General features: G+C 43.5%; 2 protein-coding genes across 3 annotated transcripts; one reads left to right on the top strand and one right to left on the bottom strand.

Annotated features, from left to right (window-relative positions):
• Positions 1 to 1,880: 1,880 nt before the first annotated feature.
• On the top strand, positions 1,881 to 5,636 carry LOC139544149 (BTB/POZ domain-containing protein 3-like). The gene is made up of 5 exons (XM_071350951.1): positions 1,881 to 2,025; positions 2,378 to 2,627; positions 2,826 to 2,916; positions 3,199 to 3,317; positions 3,661 to 5,636. Exons 2-5 carry the CDS (start codon positions 2,482 to 2,484, stop codon positions 4,691 to 4,693), a joined length of 1,389 nt encoding a protein of 462 aa, XP_071207052.1. The 5' UTR covers positions 1,881 to 2,025; positions 2,378 to 2,481; the 3' UTR covers positions 4,694 to 5,636.
• Positions 5,637 to 5,736: 100 nt separating this feature from the next.
• Positions 5,737 to 17,961, bottom strand: LOC139544119 (ESF1 homolog). Of its 2 annotated transcripts, XM_071350897.1 has the most exons (15): positions 17,836 to 17,899; positions 16,580 to 16,613; positions 16,006 to 16,469; positions 12,394 to 12,725; positions 10,994 to 11,107; positions 10,772 to 10,881; positions 10,455 to 10,607; positions 9,968 to 10,082; positions 8,206 to 8,368; positions 7,823 to 7,987; positions 7,459 to 7,586; positions 7,284 to 7,374; positions 7,079 to 7,164; positions 6,758 to 6,904; positions 5,737 to 6,403 (listed from the first exon to the last, which is right to left on the bottom strand). In XM_071350897.1, exons 3-15 carry the CDS (start codon positions 16,442 to 16,444, stop codon positions 6,062 to 6,064), a joined length of 2,385 nt encoding a protein of 794 aa, XP_071206998.1. In that variant the 5' UTR covers positions 16,445 to 16,469; positions 16,580 to 16,613; positions 17,836 to 17,899; the 3' UTR covers positions 5,737 to 6,061. The 2 variants fall into 2 exon arrangements, with proteins under 2 accessions (XP_071206998.1, XP_071207007.1); XM_071350906.1 differs by lacking the exon at positions 16,580 to 16,613 and having other exon boundaries at positions 17,836 to 17,961.
• Positions 17,962 to 18,789: the final 828 nt, after the last annotated feature.

The following is an 18,789-nucleotide window of genomic DNA, read 5'->3' on the forward strand; positions in this document are numbered from 1 at the left end:
ACCTTTATTCCTGTTCCCAAGAAAGCTAAGGTAACTGAGCTAAACGACTACCGCCCCGTAGCACTCACTTCCGTCATCATGAAGTGCTTTGAGAGACTAGTCAAGGACCATATCACCTCCACCCTACCTGACACCCTAGACCCACTCCAATTTGCTTACCGACCCAATAGGTCCACAGACGACGCAATCGCAACCACACTGCACACTGCCCTAAACCATCTGGACAAGAGGAATACCTATGTGAGAATGTTGTTCATCGACTACAGCTCAGCATTTAACACCATAGTACCCTCCAAACTCGTCATCAAGTTCGAGACCCTGGGTCTCGTCCCCGCCCTGTGCAACTGGGTCCTGGACTTCCTGACGGGCCGCCCCCAGGTGGTGAGGGTAGGTAACAACATCTCCACCCCGCTGATCCTCAACACTGGGGCCCCACAAGGGTGCGTTCTGAGCCCTCTCCTGTACTCCCTGTTCACCCACGACTGCGTGGCCATGCACGCCTCCAACTCAATCATCAAGTTTGCGGATGACACTACAGTGGTAGGCTTGATTACCAACAACGACGAGACGGCCTACAGGGAGGAGGTGAGGGCCCTCGGAGTGTGGTGTCAGGAAAATAACCTCACACTCAACGTCAACAAAACAAAGGAGATGATTGTGGACTTCAGGAAACAGCAGAGGGAGCACCCCCCTATCCACATCGACGGGACAGTAGTGGAGAAGGTGGAAAGTTTTAAGTTCCTCGGTGTACACATCACGGACAAACTGAATTGGTCCACCCACACAGACAGCGTTGTGAAGAAGGCGCAGCAGCGCCTCTTCAACCTCAGGAGGCTGAAGAAATTTGGCTTGTCACCAAAAGCACTCACAAACTTCTACAGATGCACAATCGAGAGCATTCTGTCGGGCTGTATCACCGCCTGGTACGGCAACTGCTCCGCCCACAACCGTAAGGCTCTCCAGAGGGTAGTGAGGTCTGCACAACGCATCACCGGGGGCAAACTACCTGCCCTCCAGGACACCTACACCACCCGATGTCACAGGAAGGCCATAAAGATCATCAAGGACAACAACCACCCGAGCCACTGCCTGTTCACCCCGCTATCATCCAGAAGGCGAGGTCAGTACAGGTGCATCAAAGCAGGGACCGAGAGACTGAAAAACAGCTTCTATCTCAAGGCCATCAGACTGTTAAACAGCCACCACTAACATTTAGTGGCCGCTGCCAACATACTGACTCAACTCCAGCCATTTTAATAATGGGAATTGATGGAGATTATGTAAAAATGTATCACTAGCCACTTTAAACAATGCCACTTAATATAATGTTTACATACCCTATATTACTCATCTCATATGTATATGTATATACTGTACTGTATATCATCCACTGCATCTTGCCATCTTTATGTAATACATGTATCACTAGCCACTTTATGTTTACATACCCTACATTACTCATCTCATATGTATAGACTGTACACTATACCATCTACTGCATCTTGCCTATGCCGTTCTGTACCATCACTCATTCATATATCTTTATGTACATATTCTTTATCCCTTTACACTTGTGTGTATAAGGTAGTAGTTGAGGAATTGTTAGGTTAGATCACTTGTTGGTTATTACTGCATTGTCGGAACTAGAAGCACAAGCATTTCGCTACACTCGCATTAACATCTGCTAACCATGTGTATGTGACAAATAAAATTTGATTTGATTTGACCTACACAAATATATCTCAGTGACAATCTGCGTGAATATTTTTCTTCTTTATCAATGTCACAAAAATGAACAAGCGTTTTGAAAGGGTTCATGTTCAGCGTTCTACAAAAACAAAAGTACGACCCTCCTTAACTCGTAGTGGTATGAACTTGTATGACACCTAAACAATAGTGCCTGGCAGATGTGTATTGTGTACACTCGAGTTGTGTAGCAAGCTATTTGGATGTGGAAACGTTTCATATAATCGTCGGGCGCGCACTTTACGATTGGTGATAGCTACTAGACGTCAAATGCAGCAGGTAAGAGGATAGATACCTTTCTCAGTTTTGCCAAATTCAAAAAACAAGCGTTCATTAGCCACTTCCTGTATCACATCTGGCCAGTCTTGACCGCAGTCAGCTAGCGTTAGCAAACTGGCTACAGGTAGATATCTAACGTTAGCTAATACGTCTAAAATTAAGCGACGATTTAAACAACGCTCTAGAATCTAGCTAGATAACGTTAGATGTTTATCGTGTGTATTTTTGCATGTATTGTTTGACTACATTGCGAACTATTTTACGCTAGCTAACATTAGCCAGCTACAGTAGCTAGCTAACGTTAGAACTTTGTTTTTGTTGCCGTGGCTAGCATTTTTTTTGTCCTTTCCAGTGTCAGCCACGATCGTCAAATAAAGGCAATTTAAAAGATTGGCCCAACAATCGCAGCCTCACGCCTGCCATGACATCACCCTAACAAGAAATAGTGGGGTGAAGATGGCTGCAGAGCTCTTTCCCACCAAGAAGCTGGCCCCAGCATCCTCAACCAAAACAGCTGTGCAGCAATACCAGCAGCAGAACCTGAATAACAACACCATTCACAGCTGTAACTGGCAAGGGCTCTATCCTACCATCCGAGAGCGGTAGGTGACCCCAGTAAGGAGTAGTTAAACTGGGATTCTACTGCCTTTTGAGGGGAGACGATGTGTACATTTTAATAGATTTAAAATGACCAAAGAAAACACATTTCTTGGGTCTACTAGCTCTTACATGCAGATACTGAAGTCTGAATGTGATGCCATGGACACGGTTTATTAATCATATGACTCATGCTTTCACAGGAATTCAGTCATGTTCAACAATGAGTTGATGGCAGATGTTCACTTTGTTGTTGGCCCCCCAGGAGGGACTCAGCGAGTACCTGGGCACAAGGTAATCAAGCCCTTTAAACCTGTCCAACATATGTGAGTACTTCACTGAGCAAGACAAAACATGTACAGACAGATGAGTCAAAATGTTAAATAAAATTCAATTCAATGTCTCCACACCAGCCTCTTTATGCCAAATCCTTTTGCAAATATCTACATTTATATATGTGTAAATGTATAGTCTCTCCACCTTCTATCCCTCATACATCCTCCCACCATAACTTCCTCCCTCTTTGCTTCTCTTCCTTTTCTCATGTGACTCCATATCTTCCATGTTGTCCCTCAGTATGTGCTGGCTGTGGGGAGTAATGTGTTCCACGCCATGTTTTACGGTGAACTGGCAGAGGACAAGGAAGAGATCCGTATCCCTGATGTGGAGCCTCCCTCGTTCCTAGCCATGCTGAAGTACGTGGCCGGCGCCTCCTGACATCTCATTAGATGCAGTCCCAGTGTTCATTGTACATTTCAGAATGAGGGCGACCTTAGTTCATTTGAAATGTAGGCTGATTCGTGGTATTTGCAAGTAAGCTATAAAGGAAAAATGCCTCTGACTGAGTGATGGGACCATCAAGTTTTTTTCCCAGATGAAAAGTTTTACTTGGCCGTATTCAGGTTAGAATGTGTTCCTTTGAATATTCAGCTGACAATGCAATGGTATGTGAAATTATAAAGTTAGCCTTCCCATAAATGAGAAGTTGAAGTGAACTTGTCGAGCTCTAATCTGACTCTCCCTACTCTGGTCTGGCAGGTACATCTACTGTGACGAGATCGACCTGTGTGCTGACACTGTCCTGGCTACGCTCTATGCCGCCAAGAAGTACATCGTGCCCCACCTAGCTCGGGCATGCGTCAACTTCCTGGAGACGAGCCTGAGCGCCAAGAATGCTTGCGTTCTGCTCTCCCAGAGCTGCCTGTTTGAGGAGCCCGACCTGACGCAGCGCTGCTGGGAGGTGATCGACGCCCAAGCCGAGCTGGCGCTGCGCTCCGAGGGCTTCACAGACATCGACTCAGTGACCCTGGAGAGTATCCTGCGCCGCGAGACGCTCAATGCCAAGGAGATGGTGGTGTTCGAGGCGGCATTGAGCTGGGCCGAGGCCGAATGCCAGCGCCAGGACCTGACGCCCACCATTGAGAACAAACGGCTGGCGCTGGGCAAGGCCATCTACCTGATCCGCATTCCCACCATGACGCTGGATGACTTCGCCAACATTGCGGCACAGTCGGGCGTGCTGACGCTCAACGAGACCAACGACATCTTCCTGTGGTACACGGCCGCCAAGAAGCCTGAGCTGCTGTTTGCCAGCAAGCTGCGCAAGGGCCTGGCGCCGCAGCGCTGCCACCGCTTCCAGTCGTGCGCCTACCGGAGTAACCAGTGGCGCTACCGGGGCCGCTGCGACAGCATCCAGTTCGCCGTGGACAAGCGAGTGTTCATCGCCGGCTTCGGCCTGTACGGCTCCAGCTGTGGCTCAGCAGAGTACAGCGCCAAGATTGAACTCAAGACGCAGGGTGTGCCGCTGGGCCAGAGCCTCATCAAGTACTTTTCGGATGGCTCCAGCAGCACATTCCCAGTGTGGTTTGAATACCCTGTGCAGATCGAGCCCGACACATTCTACACGGCCAGCGTCGTACTGGACGGCAACGAGCTCAGCTACTTTGGCCAGGAGGGGATGACTGAGGTGCAGTGTGGCAAGGTCACCTTCCAGTTCCAGTGCTCCTCAGACAGCACCAACGGGACAGGTGTGCAGGGGGGGCAAATCCCTGAGCTCATCTTTTACGCTTGAGCTGTCGAACGTAAGGGAAACGTAACCCTCCATCTTTACTGCCACAGTAAATGCACCCCTCCGGCTGTTCAGAAAGCATCAGCTTTTAAATATGGCTTTAAAATATACCTGGTTTGGAAAAAACAAACATATCCAATTTATTGTGGTGGTTATTTAGTTCACTATTCAATTGCCTTATGAGTATGTCAGACCTAGTGTGACTGTATTTTGACTTAACTGGGTTGCAGTGACCAAATATTTTCTTATAAATGAAGGATAGGCATTTGTTAAGGGTTGGTCCTAACACATTTAACACTGTTCACACATTTTTGTTCTACTGTTTATGAAGCACAGTTCTCATTTAACAAGATTATTAGTGTGTTGCAGGTTAAAAAATAATCTTTTTTTAAACTTCAAACATTACTTTTTTTTTTTTTAAGAAAACACTACAACTTCAAAACAAAATATTTCAACCTGTGCAAGAAACTCGCCATTGATATAGAGGATACTTAATGTATAATCAAATATTTTTGTACTTTGTAACTTGATAAATAGTTTAAACATTTGATGGTGCAATTTCTAAGATTTTGTATTGTTAATATTGTTACCTCTCAATCCAAGTATCCCCTTGGGTTTTCTGTGAGATTAATACAACTGAGAATAGACAACAAAAAGGCAATGTAAACCTGTGCTGAGGTTTAAGATTGAGTATGTTGCTAACTTTTTTTTGCACTACTATTGGTCCTCTTTTCAAACAGGACAGCCTTTTTGTATCATGCTTACACTAATTTAGGGCAAAAATAAATAAAACATGATTTTTTTAATATTTATGAATCATTATGAATTGTTGAATAATGAGATTCCAATGAGAATGTTGCCGTGCTGTGAGTTTGGCAGTATCAATGGACCTATGAATGTGTACTGTTGTTGCATATAGAAAATACAATTAACCAGTTCTATAAAATTGTGTGAAGTGTCTTTTTATATAAAATAAGTATTTTAAAAGGGCTCAGACTGGGGCCATAGAGCAGGTTTGTATAATGTAAATCAAGAGTAAAAAAAAATACTATTCAGAGATTTATCAAACCACCATGTACTGTTGGCAGTCCCTCAGAACATGGTTTATACAAGTGTCTCAATGTTAATTAGCATATTTTCACATTCAAATACACAAAATATTCTAACTTCATGTTCCTGATTAGGCCTCTTTTGTAGAGTGATAGTTCACAATAAAAGTGGGCAAGGCTTTTATCTCAGGCCTCACACACGCCAACAGTATTTTCATCACAAAGGGATAGTGTAGCGTAAGGCCGCTGCACATAGCTACTGGTTAAGAGTCCATAGCTTTTCACCCAGAAACGTAGTCCTAAATAGTCCAGTTAAAAAGACCTACATGGTCTTCTGTTTCTTCCGTGCTTGAAACTGCTCTGTTTTGTTCTTAATAGACTTGATGAGCATGGACAGTCCGGGGTCCATTTTCTTGGTGGTTTCAGCCACCGCCTGGCCACTGGCATCTGTTTCCTGTTTCTTTGCTCCCACTTCCTGTGCGGGCGGGGCCTGTGAGCTCTTGAGCGCCTCGTCCTGGTCGCGCTGGCGCTCCTCCCTGCGGCGCTGCTTCTCGACCTGGATGCTCTGGGTGGCCTTGGTCTTCTTGTAGCCCGGGTCGGACGGGTCCAGGTTGTAGAGGTGGGAGGTGAACATGGCCTGGAAACGAGGGTCCTTCACATCCACCTGTCAAGAGAGAAGAGATTGGGGGGGGGGGGGTTGAGATTTCATTGAAGTCTACAAAAAAGCCTCGACAGTAAAACAAATTGTGCATCTTAAGGCAACAGAAAATGGGTCCTTAATTAATGTTAATGAACTTTGGCAAAGTTGAATGTGTACCAATTCCACCTTATTCCAGGAAATGTAACCTACACTCCCCTATCAATAAGTGTATTCATGAAGCTTCTGATTTGAGACTTTCCGAAATCATTAATTGATGTCAATGGGAAACGATGAAAAAATAAAATAAAAACACTTCAAAATACTGCCCGTTGAGTACTATTTCTTTGCCATGAAAAGAAACCAAAATGCTGCTCCGACCTGGAAGTTGTCCTCCTCCAGGCTCGTGTTGTCCTTCTTCAGAAGCTTCTTCCTCTTCTTTTTGGTCAGGTTCTGCTCCTCTACGATCTTGTCGTAGTTGAAGTGTTTGTGCTTGTCGTCGTCGTCCATGAGCAGGGCCATCTCAGCCTGTGGGTTTATGGAGAAATAAAATGGGTTACTTTTGATTAGCTTACTCACGAACCGTGTCAAGAATATCTGCTCACAAAATGTAATGTGCAACGTTCTGAATACCAGTAACGGTATTAAGTCCATTGCATTAGTGTATACGAGTGCTTTCAACTCCACGTCACTGACACCTACCTTTTGTTTCTCCAACTCCTCCTTCTCTTCAGGTGTCCTCTCCTCCACCTTTTTGTTTTTCTTGCTCTTTGCTTTCTTTTTCAGATCTGGGAGATTAGGAAGAAAAAAAGTCATGGTCAAATCATGCATTGTGCACATTGTGATTCATTTTACCGGTGCACTCGAGTAAATGTGGCAACTGATTATGATTCACGGCGCGACTCACCCGTAGAACCAAGCTCTTCAGCAAAGAACGGGTCATCAAAGTCAACGTCTGCAGGAAGCTCATCGCCACTGAGGTCCGAATCATCCGATTCCTGAAGGAAAGAAAAAAAGTCTGTCACCCTCCAATACCATGTGTGAGAGATATTTAACAACCTTCTTTAATCTAGTGATCTCACCTGCTTTCCTTTGGTCTTCTTCTGCTTTTTCTTGTCCTTCTTCTTCTCAATGAACTCTTCCCAGGGTGTCAGCTTGTCCTTTCCTTCTAGCTTCTCCTTCACCAACTGTTCAGTTGTCTCCTTCAGTCCTGAGATGAGGATGGGAGTGTAATTATGAGACTGCTTAGTGGTTGGTTGTGCCAACTAAATGCAATTTTTACTGACAGGTCAAAGTCACACTATTCCGACATATGGGAAAAGTCACACTGTCCGACAACAAAAAGTTGCATTATCTGACATATGGGGAAAGGTCACACTGACATAATGAAAAGTTGCACTACTGACAATGAAAAAGTCTCTGACACGGGATTTTTTTTGTCCCTACCTGGCACCCATGTGATCTCCATCTCCATGCCCTTGTCCTCCTTCTTCTTGTCTTTCTCCTGGATGCTCTTCAGCATCTCTCTGTATTTCTCTATCTGCTTGCCGCTGCTCTGCTTCCCTTTCCTGACCTTCTCCACCTCCTTGCTGGCCTCTTCTGGCTGTTTAACTAGGTGACCAAAGGCGAAATAAAAGTCAACGCAACAAACATATGCAATATACATAAAATAACATCTCTCCTCTAAAATTACAGTAATTTGTCCCCGTTGGCAATAATCTACCAGCACAAAGAATAATAACCTTAAAGTGAGGTTTGTCCTTCGAGTATACAGGTTTGAAAGGTATCTTATAAAAGCTAATCAAAATCACTTCAAGTGTTGTTCTTACCCTCTGGAAGCTCCTCTTCCTTCTCCATCTCCACTCCATCCTCATCATCGCTGGAGGAGGCCAGGTAGGCGTTGAAATCCATCTGCAGCAGCTCGTCCTTGTTGAACTTCCTGTTCATGGCAGTGACACGCTCATGGTCTGTCTCGTCCCAGGTCAACTCCACCTGGGGTGGAAAACACACAATAAGTCATAAATGTAAACAACCTGAAATATAACCACAGAGTCCTTTCTCAACTAAAGAAGATGATAGGACTAGAGGGAAATGGACGAGATGCAAATATTCAGCAAAAAATTTAAATCTGAACTCATATTTATTCTGAACAAAAACATTTAAAAAAAACACAACATGTAAAGTGTCCCATGTTTCATGAGCTGAAATGAAAGATTTCCCAAAAATGTTCCATATGCACAAAAACTTAATTCACAAAAATTTTAGGCACAAATTATATCCTTGTTAGTGATCATTTCTACTTTGCCAAGATAATCCATCCACCTGACAGGTGTGACATATCAAGAAGCTGAATAAACAGCATGCTCATTACACAGGTGCACCTTGTGCTGGGGACAATAAAAGGCCACACAAAAAATTGTCAAACAAGTTTAGTCTCAAGTTGAGGGAGCGTGCAATTGGGTGGCCTTGGTCTTCTTGTAGAGCTGTTGCCAGATAATTGACATCCGTCTTCTTCACCTGCAGGACTTTCTAAAACCAGCAACTCGGACAGCTGATGAAACTATGGGTTTGCACAAACAAATCATTTCTGCACAAACTGTCAGAAACTGTCTCAGGTAAGCTCATCTGCGTGCTCATCATCCTCACCAGGGTCTTGACCTAACTGCAGTTCGGCATCGTAACTGACTTCAGTAGGCAAATGCTCACCTTCGATGGCCACTGGCACGCTGGAGAAGTGTGTTCACGGATTAATACCGGTTTCAACTGTACCGGGCTGATGGCGTCGTGTGGGCGAGCGGTTTACTGATGTCAACGTTGTGAACAGAGTGCCCCATGGCGGCAGTGGGGCTATGGTATGGGCAGGCATAAGCTACGGACAATGAACACAATTGCATTTTATAGATGGTAATTTGAATACACAGAGATACCGTGACGAGATCCTGAGGCCCATTGTCGTGCCATTCATCCGCCGCCATGACCTCACGTTTCAGCATGATAATGCACGGCCCCATGTCGCAAGGATCTGTACACAATTCCTGGAAGCTGAAAATCTCCCAGTTCTTCCATGACCTGCATACTCACCAGACATGTCACCTATCGAGCATGTTTGGGATGCTCTGGATCGACGTGTACGACAATGTGTTCCAGTTCCCGCCAATATCCAGTAACTTCGCACAGCTATTGAAGAGGAGTGGGACAACATTCCACAGGCTACAATCAACAGCCTGATCAACTCTATGCGAAGTAGATGTGTCGCACTCCATGAGGCAAATGACAGTCAAACCAGATACTGACTGGTTTTCTGATCCACACCACTACTTTTATTTAAGGTATCTGTTACCAACAGATGCATATCTGTATTCCCAGTCATGTGAAATCCATAGATGAGGGCCAAATGTATTTATTTAAATTGACTGATTTCCTTATATGAAGTGTAACTCCGTAAAATCTTTGAAATTGTTGCATGTTGCGTTTATATTTTTGTTCAGTGTACTGCAGGACCATCGCTCCACAGGTGGTAAGCCTGGGACCGACCATGGAGAAAATATTATTCTTTGACCATAAGAGATTATTAGACGGAGTGTGTCTAACCTTTGACGTGGCTGCTGCTGTGGAGGTGAAGAGCTTGGGGATGTAGGCAGACAGGTCCACGTCTGTGGCTAAGTCCTTTGGCTCCTCGTCAAACGTCACATCATCAGGGATAAACCTGTTCCCACGGAAGAGAGGGACCACCACAACATTTAGCATGGGAGTTTAGCGACATCCTAATGTTTAGAATGAACCAGCAGCACAGATAATGGTATCATGCTAATAAGTAGTTAGCATGTACAAGTGCAATACCTTGATGTACGATGATATACTGGTAATATATTAAGCAAGGATGAGATTCATCACTATGTGTGTCATTATGTTATTCTATGTACTGATAAGATGTTGTGTACCACCTCTCTTTTGAGGACAGCTTCATTACCATGCTTTACGTTATCAAGTTATACAGTACATTCTATTACACTTTCATTGAAAACATTTTCCTCCAGTGTACACTTCAGTATAAATGAGTGTCTGTCTATTCCCTCACCGCAGGTCCAGGATGGAGCAGCTGCTCTCGTACTCAAAGCCATCACACTCCTGGTAGATTTTAGCAGCTGTGTCAAGCGAGTCGCACTCCACCACCGCATAGTAGTACTTTAGCCGCTTGAATTGGTAGTCCCGCATCTTCTCTCTGTAAATCCTGCAATACACAAACACATAAATGAATACCAATTCACTTTTCATAGAAACTATTTCACTGCCTATCTTTGATTTGTTAGGACCACTACATTTTATCTCTGGTTCATTTCTGATTGAACAATACAGGGAGGATAGGGATGTGTGAATGGGGTAGCTATATCATACATCTCCTCCTCTGTGTCTTTGTCCGGATCCTCCGGCAGGGCCATCAGCTCCAGGGGACCCTGGGTCTGTTCCTGCTGAACCCGCTCCTTCCCAAACTCTGAGGGGTAGATCTAAACAAACACAGTGTTAAACATACACAATATTTGTGACTTGGTCTGGTGAAGCAGTGTCACATCCATCAGATTTGAGTGACAGCCAGCAGGCAAATTAATGTAGCCTTACCTTCACAGAGAGCACAACCCCTCCTTTAGGCTTGAAGGAGTTAAACAGAGCCAGCAGGTCCTTGGCTTTCATCCGGTCCCAATCCATGTTACACACGGCCAGCCTTTGTGTTACCTGTTGTAGTAAAAAATAAATAATAATTGGAACATGCAATTTCTTATGTCATTTTAGATGACGAAAGGATTTTTTCCCCCCACCTTTATTTAACCAGGTAGGCTAGTTGAGAACAAGTTCTCATTTACAACTGCGACCTGGCCAAGATAAAACATAGCAGTGTGAACAGACAACATCACAGAGTTACACATGGAGTAAACAATAAACAAGTCAATAACACAGTAGGAAAAAAACCAAAATGAGTCTATATACATTGTGTGCAAAAGGCATGAGGTAGGCAATAAATAGGCCATAGGAGCGAATAATTACAATTTAGCAGATTAACACTGGAGTGATAAATCATCAGATGATCATGAGCAAGTAGAGATACTGGTGTGCAAAAGAGCAGAAAAATAGATAAATAAAAACAGTAAGGGGATGAGGTAGGTAAATTGGGTGGGTTGTTTACAGATGGACTATGTACAGCTGCAGCGATCGGTTAGCTGCTCAGATAGCAGATGTTTAAAGTTGGTGAGGGAAATAAAAGTCTCCAACTTCAGCGATTTTTGCAGTTCGTTCCAGTCACAGGCAGCAGAGAACTGGAAGGACAGGCGGCCAAATGAGGTGTTGGCTTTTGAGATGATCAGTGAGATATACCTGCTGGAGCGCGTGCTACGGGTGGGTGTTGATATCGTGACCAGTGAACTGAGATGAGGAGCTTTACCTAGCATGGACTTATAGATGAACTGGAGCCAGTGGGTCTGGCGACGAATATGTAGCGAGGGCCAGCCGACTAGAGCATACAGGTCGCAGTGGTGGGTGGTATAAGGTGTTTTAGTAACAAAACGGATGGCACTGTGATAAACTGCATCTAGTTTGCTGAGTAGAGTATTGGAAGCTATTTTGTAGATGACATCGCCGAAGTCGAGGATCGGTAGGATAGTCAGTTTTACTAGGGTGAGTGTGGCGGCGTGAGTGATGGAGGCTTTGTTGCGAAATAGAAAGCCGATTCTTGATTTGATTTTGGATTGGAGATGTTTAATATGAGTCTGGAAGGAGAGTTTACAGTCTAGCCAGACACCTAGGTATTTATAGATGTCCACATATTCTCGGTCGGAACCGTCCAGGGTGGTGATGCTAGTCGGGCGGGCGGGTGCAGGCAGCGAACGGTTGAAAAGCATGCATTTGGTTTTACTAGCGTTTAAGAGCAGTTGGAGGCCACGGAAGGAGTGCTGTATGGCATTGAAGATCTGATGAGAAGAGGAAGTCCCTCTGGACAATTGAGACACAGCCTTAGACCTCCTCACCTCCTCACTCCGCGTCACGTCCTTGCACAGCTCGCCCCAGTCGTGCTGGATCTCCTCCTCCTCACGTTTCATGATGGCCTCCACGTCATCATCGTCGTCCTCGTCCGAGCTGGTCTCCACATTGCCTTTCCCCCTGGCCAGATCAGACCCGCTGCTGTCACTGTCCTCATCTGACTCTGAACCGGACTCGTCCTCGGAGCCGCTCTCCACGTCACTCTCCACATCTGCTTCATCCTCGTCATCGTCTTCCTCACTGCCGTCTGAGATGCTGGCCGCCTGGTCCACATCGTCCTCGTCCCCCTCAACGTGAGGCACCTTGTCATCTTCGTCACCTGTAAAAACAGGATGTATTGATTGCAGCAACAAACTTCAAAACAATGAGCATGTATATGTATATACAATGACCATATATATATATATATATATAAAAGTGTTTCTTTTTTAAATATATACAGTTGAAGTCGGAAGTTTACATACACCTTAGCCAAATACATTTAAACTCAGTTTCACAATTCCTGACATTTAATCCAAGTAAAAAATTCCCTGTCTTAGGCAAGTTTAGGATCACCACTTTATTTTAAGAATGTGAAATGTCAGAATAATAGTAGAGAGAATGATTTATTTCAGCTTTTATTTCTTTCATCACATTCCCAGTGGGTCAGAAGTTTACATACACTCAATTAGTATTTGGTAGCATTGCCTTTAAATTGTTTAATTTGGGTCAAACGTGTTGGGTAGCCTTCCACAAGCCTCCCACAATAAGTTGGGTGAATTTTGGCCCATTCCTCCTGACAGAGCTGGTGTAACTGAGTCAGGTTTGTAGGCCTCCTTGCTCGCACACGCTTTTTCAGTTCTGCCCACAAATTTTCTATGGGATTGAGGTCAGGGCTTTGTGATGGCCACTCCGATACCTTGACTTTGTTGTCCTTAAGCCATTTTGCCCCAACTTTGGAAGTATGCTTGGGGTCATTGTCCATTTGGAAGATCCATTTGCGAACAAGCTTTAACTTCCTGACTGATTTCTTGAGATGTTGCTTCAATATATCCACATAATTTTCCTTTCCTCATGATGCCATCTATTTTGTAAAGTGCACCAGTCCCGTATACAGCAAAGCACCCCCACAACATGATGCTGCCTTCCCCGTGCTTCACGGTTGGGATGGTGATCTTCGGCTTGCAGGGCTCCCCCTTTCTTCTCCAAACATAACGATGGTCATTATGGCCAAACAGTCCTATTTTTGTTTCATCAGACCAGAGGACATTTCTCCAAAAAGTACGATCTTTGTCCCCATGTGCAGTTGCAAACCGTAGTCTGGCTTTTTAATTGCGGTTTTGGAGCAGTGGCTTCTTCCTTGCTGAGCGGCCTTTCAGGTTATGTTGATATAGGACTCGTTTTACTGTGGATATAGATACTTTTGTACCCGTTTCCTTCAGCATCTTCACAAGGTCCTTTGCTGTTGTTCTGGGATTGATTTGCACTTACCGCACCAAAGTACGTTCATCTCTAGGAGACAGAACGCGTCTCCTTCCTAAGCAGTATGACGGATGGGTGGTCCCATGGTGTTTATACTTGCTTACTATTGTTTGTACAGATGAACGTGGTACTTTCAGGCATTTGGAAATTGCTCCCAAGGATGTACTAGACTTGTGGAGGTCTCCATTCTTTCTTCTGAGGTCTTGGCTGATTTCTTTTTATTTTCCCATGATGTCAAGCAAAGAGGCACTGAGTTTGAAGGTAGGCCTTGAAATACATCTACAAGTACACCTCCAATTGACTCAAATTATGTCAATGTCATGTCAATTAGCCTATCAGAAGCTTCTAAAGCCATGACATCATTTTCTGGAATTGTCCAAGCTGTTTAAAGGCACAGTCAACTTAGTGTATGTAAACTTCTGACCCACTGGAATTGTGATAGAGTGAATTATAAGTGAAATAATCTGTCTGTAAACAATTGTTGGAAAAGTTACAAGTGTCATGCACAAAGTAGAGGTCCTAACAGACTTGCCAAAACTATAGTTTGTTAACAAGAAATTTGTGTAGTGGTTGAAAAACAAGTTTTAATGACCCCAACCTAAGTGTATGGAAACTTCCGACTTCAACTGTATATATTTGAAACAACTTCTGAAAACCTGTTTCCACTTTGTCATTATGGGGTATTGTGTGTAGATTGATGAGGATTTTTTCATTTTGATTTAATCCATTTTAGAATAAGGCTGCAACGTAACAAAATGTGGAAAAGGGGAAGGGGTGTGAATACTTTCCGACTGCACTGTATAAAGTCTCCACTTGGCTGCAGTAGCAGCTTTGCTAGGACTGAGCAAACTGAGTAAAACTGTCATCATCTCTAGAGCTATATCTTTATGTCTTCAATCCAACTCATTGCCCAATGTTTCATAATTTTTGGTACTGACTATGCACACTCACAAGACTTTAAATACTCACACTCCAACACACACTTCATTTACTCACATACATTCATCAAATACACTGCTGCTACTTTGTTTATCATATATCCTGATGCCTAGTCACCTTATACCTATACATAGACCCTTTTCCAGTACACGACACATTGACGTCACGTACAGATGCACACGACTCTTGGCGGCAGTTGGAAAGCCATCGCCATCTGCACCCATTCAACTTAGCTTAGATTTACGTTTTTCTTACTTAACAAAATAACCTTTTGGAGGTTCTCATACGCTTACCATGTTTTGATTGTTGCTTGAACAGTCACTAAGATTATATTTGGTCGTGATCTTTGCAAAAGAACTAATTTGGGAATCTTTTTTTTTTTTTTTACCTTTATTTAACTAGGCAAGTCAGTTAAGAACAAATTCTTATTTTCAATGACGGCCTAGGAACAGTGGGTTAACTGCCTGTTCAGGGGCAGAACGACAGATTTGTACCTTGTCAGCTCGGGGATTTGAACTTGCAACCTTTCGGTTACTAGTCCAACGCTCTAACCACTAGGATACCCTGCCGCCCCGGCAGGGATGCAGCAGTTGTTCGCTAGAATGCTAACGCTCATTAATATAGCCTGTAGCAACAGCTAGCCAAGTGAATTTTAAGTATAATGCAGTTGATTTGCGATGATGACACAAACATTATATTAGCAGGACATTCATACGAGCCTTAAACTCCAATAACAATCCAAAAGTAGTGTGAAATGCATGCATAAGCAACATGTAAGTATATATATTTTTTGCTGGTGTTCTATAAGAACCCCCCCTTGTTCTGCCACCAACTTGCGCGAATCGCCCTTGTACGGCAATGTTTGTAAACACAGAAAGGGCTCTATATCTACCCCTGCACATTGTAAATATGTTATTGGCACTGACCCTGCAACTGACCCTGTATATAGCTTACTTACTTACTTGTACTCTTATTTCTATTTCTCGTGTGTTTTTGTTCTACTTTACTTTATAGTACTACTGATATTGATTACTGCATTGTTGGGAAAGAGCTTTCAAAAAAAGGCATTTCACTGTACTTGTGCACGTGACAAAACTTGAAACATTTGTTTTTAACGTATTTGCTTTAGCAGGGGCCCTGAGGTGTAATGCATGTTATGGGTCATAAGGTCATACAATAAGGTCCCCTCTTCTACTTACCCTCCTCACACAGTCTGACTCCTCTGATAGGCTGGTCTCCTTTAGGTCCACTCTTTATGGACTGTGAAGCTTTTCCTTTCTTCAGAGGCTTTTTAGGCTCATCCACTACCTTATCCTCTCCCTCCACAGAGCCCAACTTTGCTTTTGTCTTTTTCTTCTTCTCCTCCTCCTCCTCCTCTTTATCCTTTCCATCCTCCTTTTCCTCCTCAGAGTCAGAGAGATTGTAGAAACGTTTCAGGTCCTCGGAGGAGGTGTGGTTGACGGGTCGGCCGCGTTTGTCGACCGTGTACTTGAGCTTGAAGCGATCGTCGTGGAACATGGACTGGAAGCGCTTGTCAATCTTGATTTTGTGCTCTTTCTCTGGCATTTCCCAGAAGCGTGGGTCCTTTTTCACTTTTTGGAAGCGGTCATCGCCGCTTTGGTCTTTTTTGGAAGCCATGATGGCTAAGTCGTCGAAGCAGTATCTATAAAGAGGACAGACAGTTTGTCAATGGAAGTTATTACATCAAATTATATATTTGTCACATGCGCCGAATAGAACAGGTGTAGACCTTACAATGAAATGCTTACTTACAAGCCTTTAACCAACAATGCAGTTAAGAAAATACCTAAAAAAAAACAAGCGATAAGAATAACAAATGATTAAAGAGCAGCAGTAAATAACAATAGCTGGGCTATATACAGGGGGTCCCGGTACAGAGTCAATGTGTGGGGGCATAGGTGTCGAGGTAATTGAGGTATAATGTACATGTAGGTAAAATTATTAAAGTGACTATGCATAGATAATAACAGAGAGTAGCAGCAGCATAGAAGAGGGAGGGGGAGGGGGGGCAATGCAAATAGTCTGGGTAACCATTTGATTAGCTGTTCAGGAGTCTTATGGCTTGGGGTAGAAGCTATTTAAGAGCCTCTTGGACCTAGACGTGGCGCTCCGGTAATGCTTGCCATGCGGTAGCAGAGAGAACAGTCTATGACTAGGGTGGCTGGAGTCTGACAATTTTTAGGGCCTTTGTCTGACACTGCACGGTATAGAGGTCTTGGATGGCAGGAAGCTTGGCCCCGGTGATGTACTGGGCCGTACGCACTACCCTCTGTAGAGGCCGAGCAGTTGCCATAATGATTCATGCTATGTAATTTATGATGACAAAGGGCAAAGAAAACCACATTTTGACATTCATTTCATAGCACCCTCTTGAATTGCCTAATTTTCTACATTGTACAGCAGCAAGTGAACACGCTACATTATAGCATCTGTGACAGCGCCAGAGGCCATCTCAACTTTAAAGTAGTCCATTTTCTTCTTCACGGTTGGCTGATCCCTTCTAATGACCAGGTTGGACATGACTCAGACCGGATCATCAGGAGGGATCAGCCAATGAAGTTGGAAGTCCCACCCAGTTGACTAAATTAAAATGGTGGAAGCCCTCAATGGCGCTTCCCATGCTAAAAATGACCTTTTGGCCACTAGAGGCCTCTATCCTTCTCTATGGGCACCCGAGCTAGGTAGTTAGCTAGCTAGGTAAGCTCACAATTACATAAGCTAATTCCCACTGTTCCCACTGTCTATTAGTCCTAGTAGGTACACTGCACCACAATGCAATACCCTGGGTGCATACTATTCTAACAAGTGAGTGTTTTATTGCATAGCTTACAAGCAAGCTAACACTTTTGATACATAAGTCAGACACACGAGTCAGACACAAAAACAACACTTGAGAAGGGCCATTCCAAGAGCTGCAGTTAGCATAAAGAACACAATTCAAAGTGTAAACTGGGAAATAATTGGCAGAGATAAAGAGTGCAAAAGTATTTTGGTGAATAGAGACTTACCAAAACAACTTCTCCAGTGAAATTGTACCGATATCCACGTGTTCTCCCAGCATTCACCACTTCCGTGACCTTTTTCTTGTCCCACCCCTTTTCGCATACGGCAAGCCAGGCAGTACAAAACCACAATTCAGTCCATATTCAATACATAATGTATTCAAATTCAATACATACATTTAACATTATACATAAAAGAAGAACTTACATATTTAGGCATAACCATTACAAAGGATCAGAAGTCTAGCGGCTTACTAAATTTTAACCCTCTTATTAAAAATACCCAGAAGAAGCTAAATCAATGGCTACAGAGGGACTTATCTTTAAAAGGTAGAGTCCTAATAACCAAGGCCGAAGGTATCTCTAGACTAACATATGGCGCTCTATCTTTATATCTTGACAGTAAAATAAGCAAGGAGATAGACCAGATGCTTTTCAACTTTCTTTGGAGAAACCGTACCCATTACATTAGGAAAACTGTTGTAATGAACACTTATGAGAATGGTGGACTGAATTTTCTGGACTTTACTACTTTAAATAATACTTTTAAGATCAATTGGATAAAACAATTCCTAAGAAGACCCACTTCTATCTGGAATTTTATTCCTCATCATGTCTTCTCTACTTTTGGTGGCCTTAACTTCATGTTGTTGTGCAATTATAATATTGACAAAATTCCAGTGAAACTTTCTGCATTTCATCGGCAGGTTTTCTTGTCATGGTCCTTAATTTATAAACACAATTTTTCTCCACACAGATATTATATATGGAATAATCGGGATATATTGTATAAAAATACTTCTTTGTTTTTAGAATATTGGTTCCGAAATAATATCCTATTGGTGAGCCAACTGGTAAATGCAGAGGGTCTTTTACTCAGTTATAAGGAATTCTTATCTCTTTACAAGGTCCCTGTAACACCTAAAGATTTTGCAATTGTTTTAGACGCCATTCCCTCAG

Source organism: Salvelinus alpinus, chromosome 2 (genome assembly GCF_045679555.1).
Source record: "Salvelinus alpinus chromosome 2, SLU_Salpinus.1, whole genome shotgun sequence".
Taxonomy (NCBI): Eukaryota; Metazoa; Chordata; class Actinopteri; order Salmoniformes; family Salmonidae; genus Salvelinus; species Salvelinus alpinus.

Excerpts from the sequence above, each read along its gene's own strand:
- LOC139544119 (XM_071350906.1), bottom strand. The coding sequence starts at position 16,444 with ATGGCTTCCAAAAAAGACCAAAGCGGCGATGACCGCTTCCAAAAAGTG. Across the intron at positions 12,726-16,005 it reads AGTCAGACTGTGTGAGGAGG|GTGACGAAGATGACAAGGTG; the intron begins GTAAGTAGAAGA and ends CTGTTTTTACAG. Across the intron at positions 7,165-7,283 it reads TGAAGAGCTTGGTTCTACGG|ATCTGAAAAAGAAAGCAAAG; the intron begins GTGAGTCGCGCC and ends CTAATCTCCCAG.
- LOC139544149 (XM_071350951.1), top strand. The coding sequence starts at position 2,482 with ATGGCTGCAGAGCTCTTTCCCACCAAGAAGCTGGCCCCAGCATCCTCA. Across the intron at positions 2,628-2,825 it reads TATCCTACCATCCGAGAGCG|GAATTCAGTCATGTTCAACA; the intron begins GTAGGTGACCCC and ends ATGCTTTCACAG. Across the intron at positions 3,318-3,660 it reads TCGTTCCTAGCCATGCTGAA|GTACATCTACTGTGACGAGA; the intron begins GTACGTGGCCGG and ends CTGGTCTGGCAG.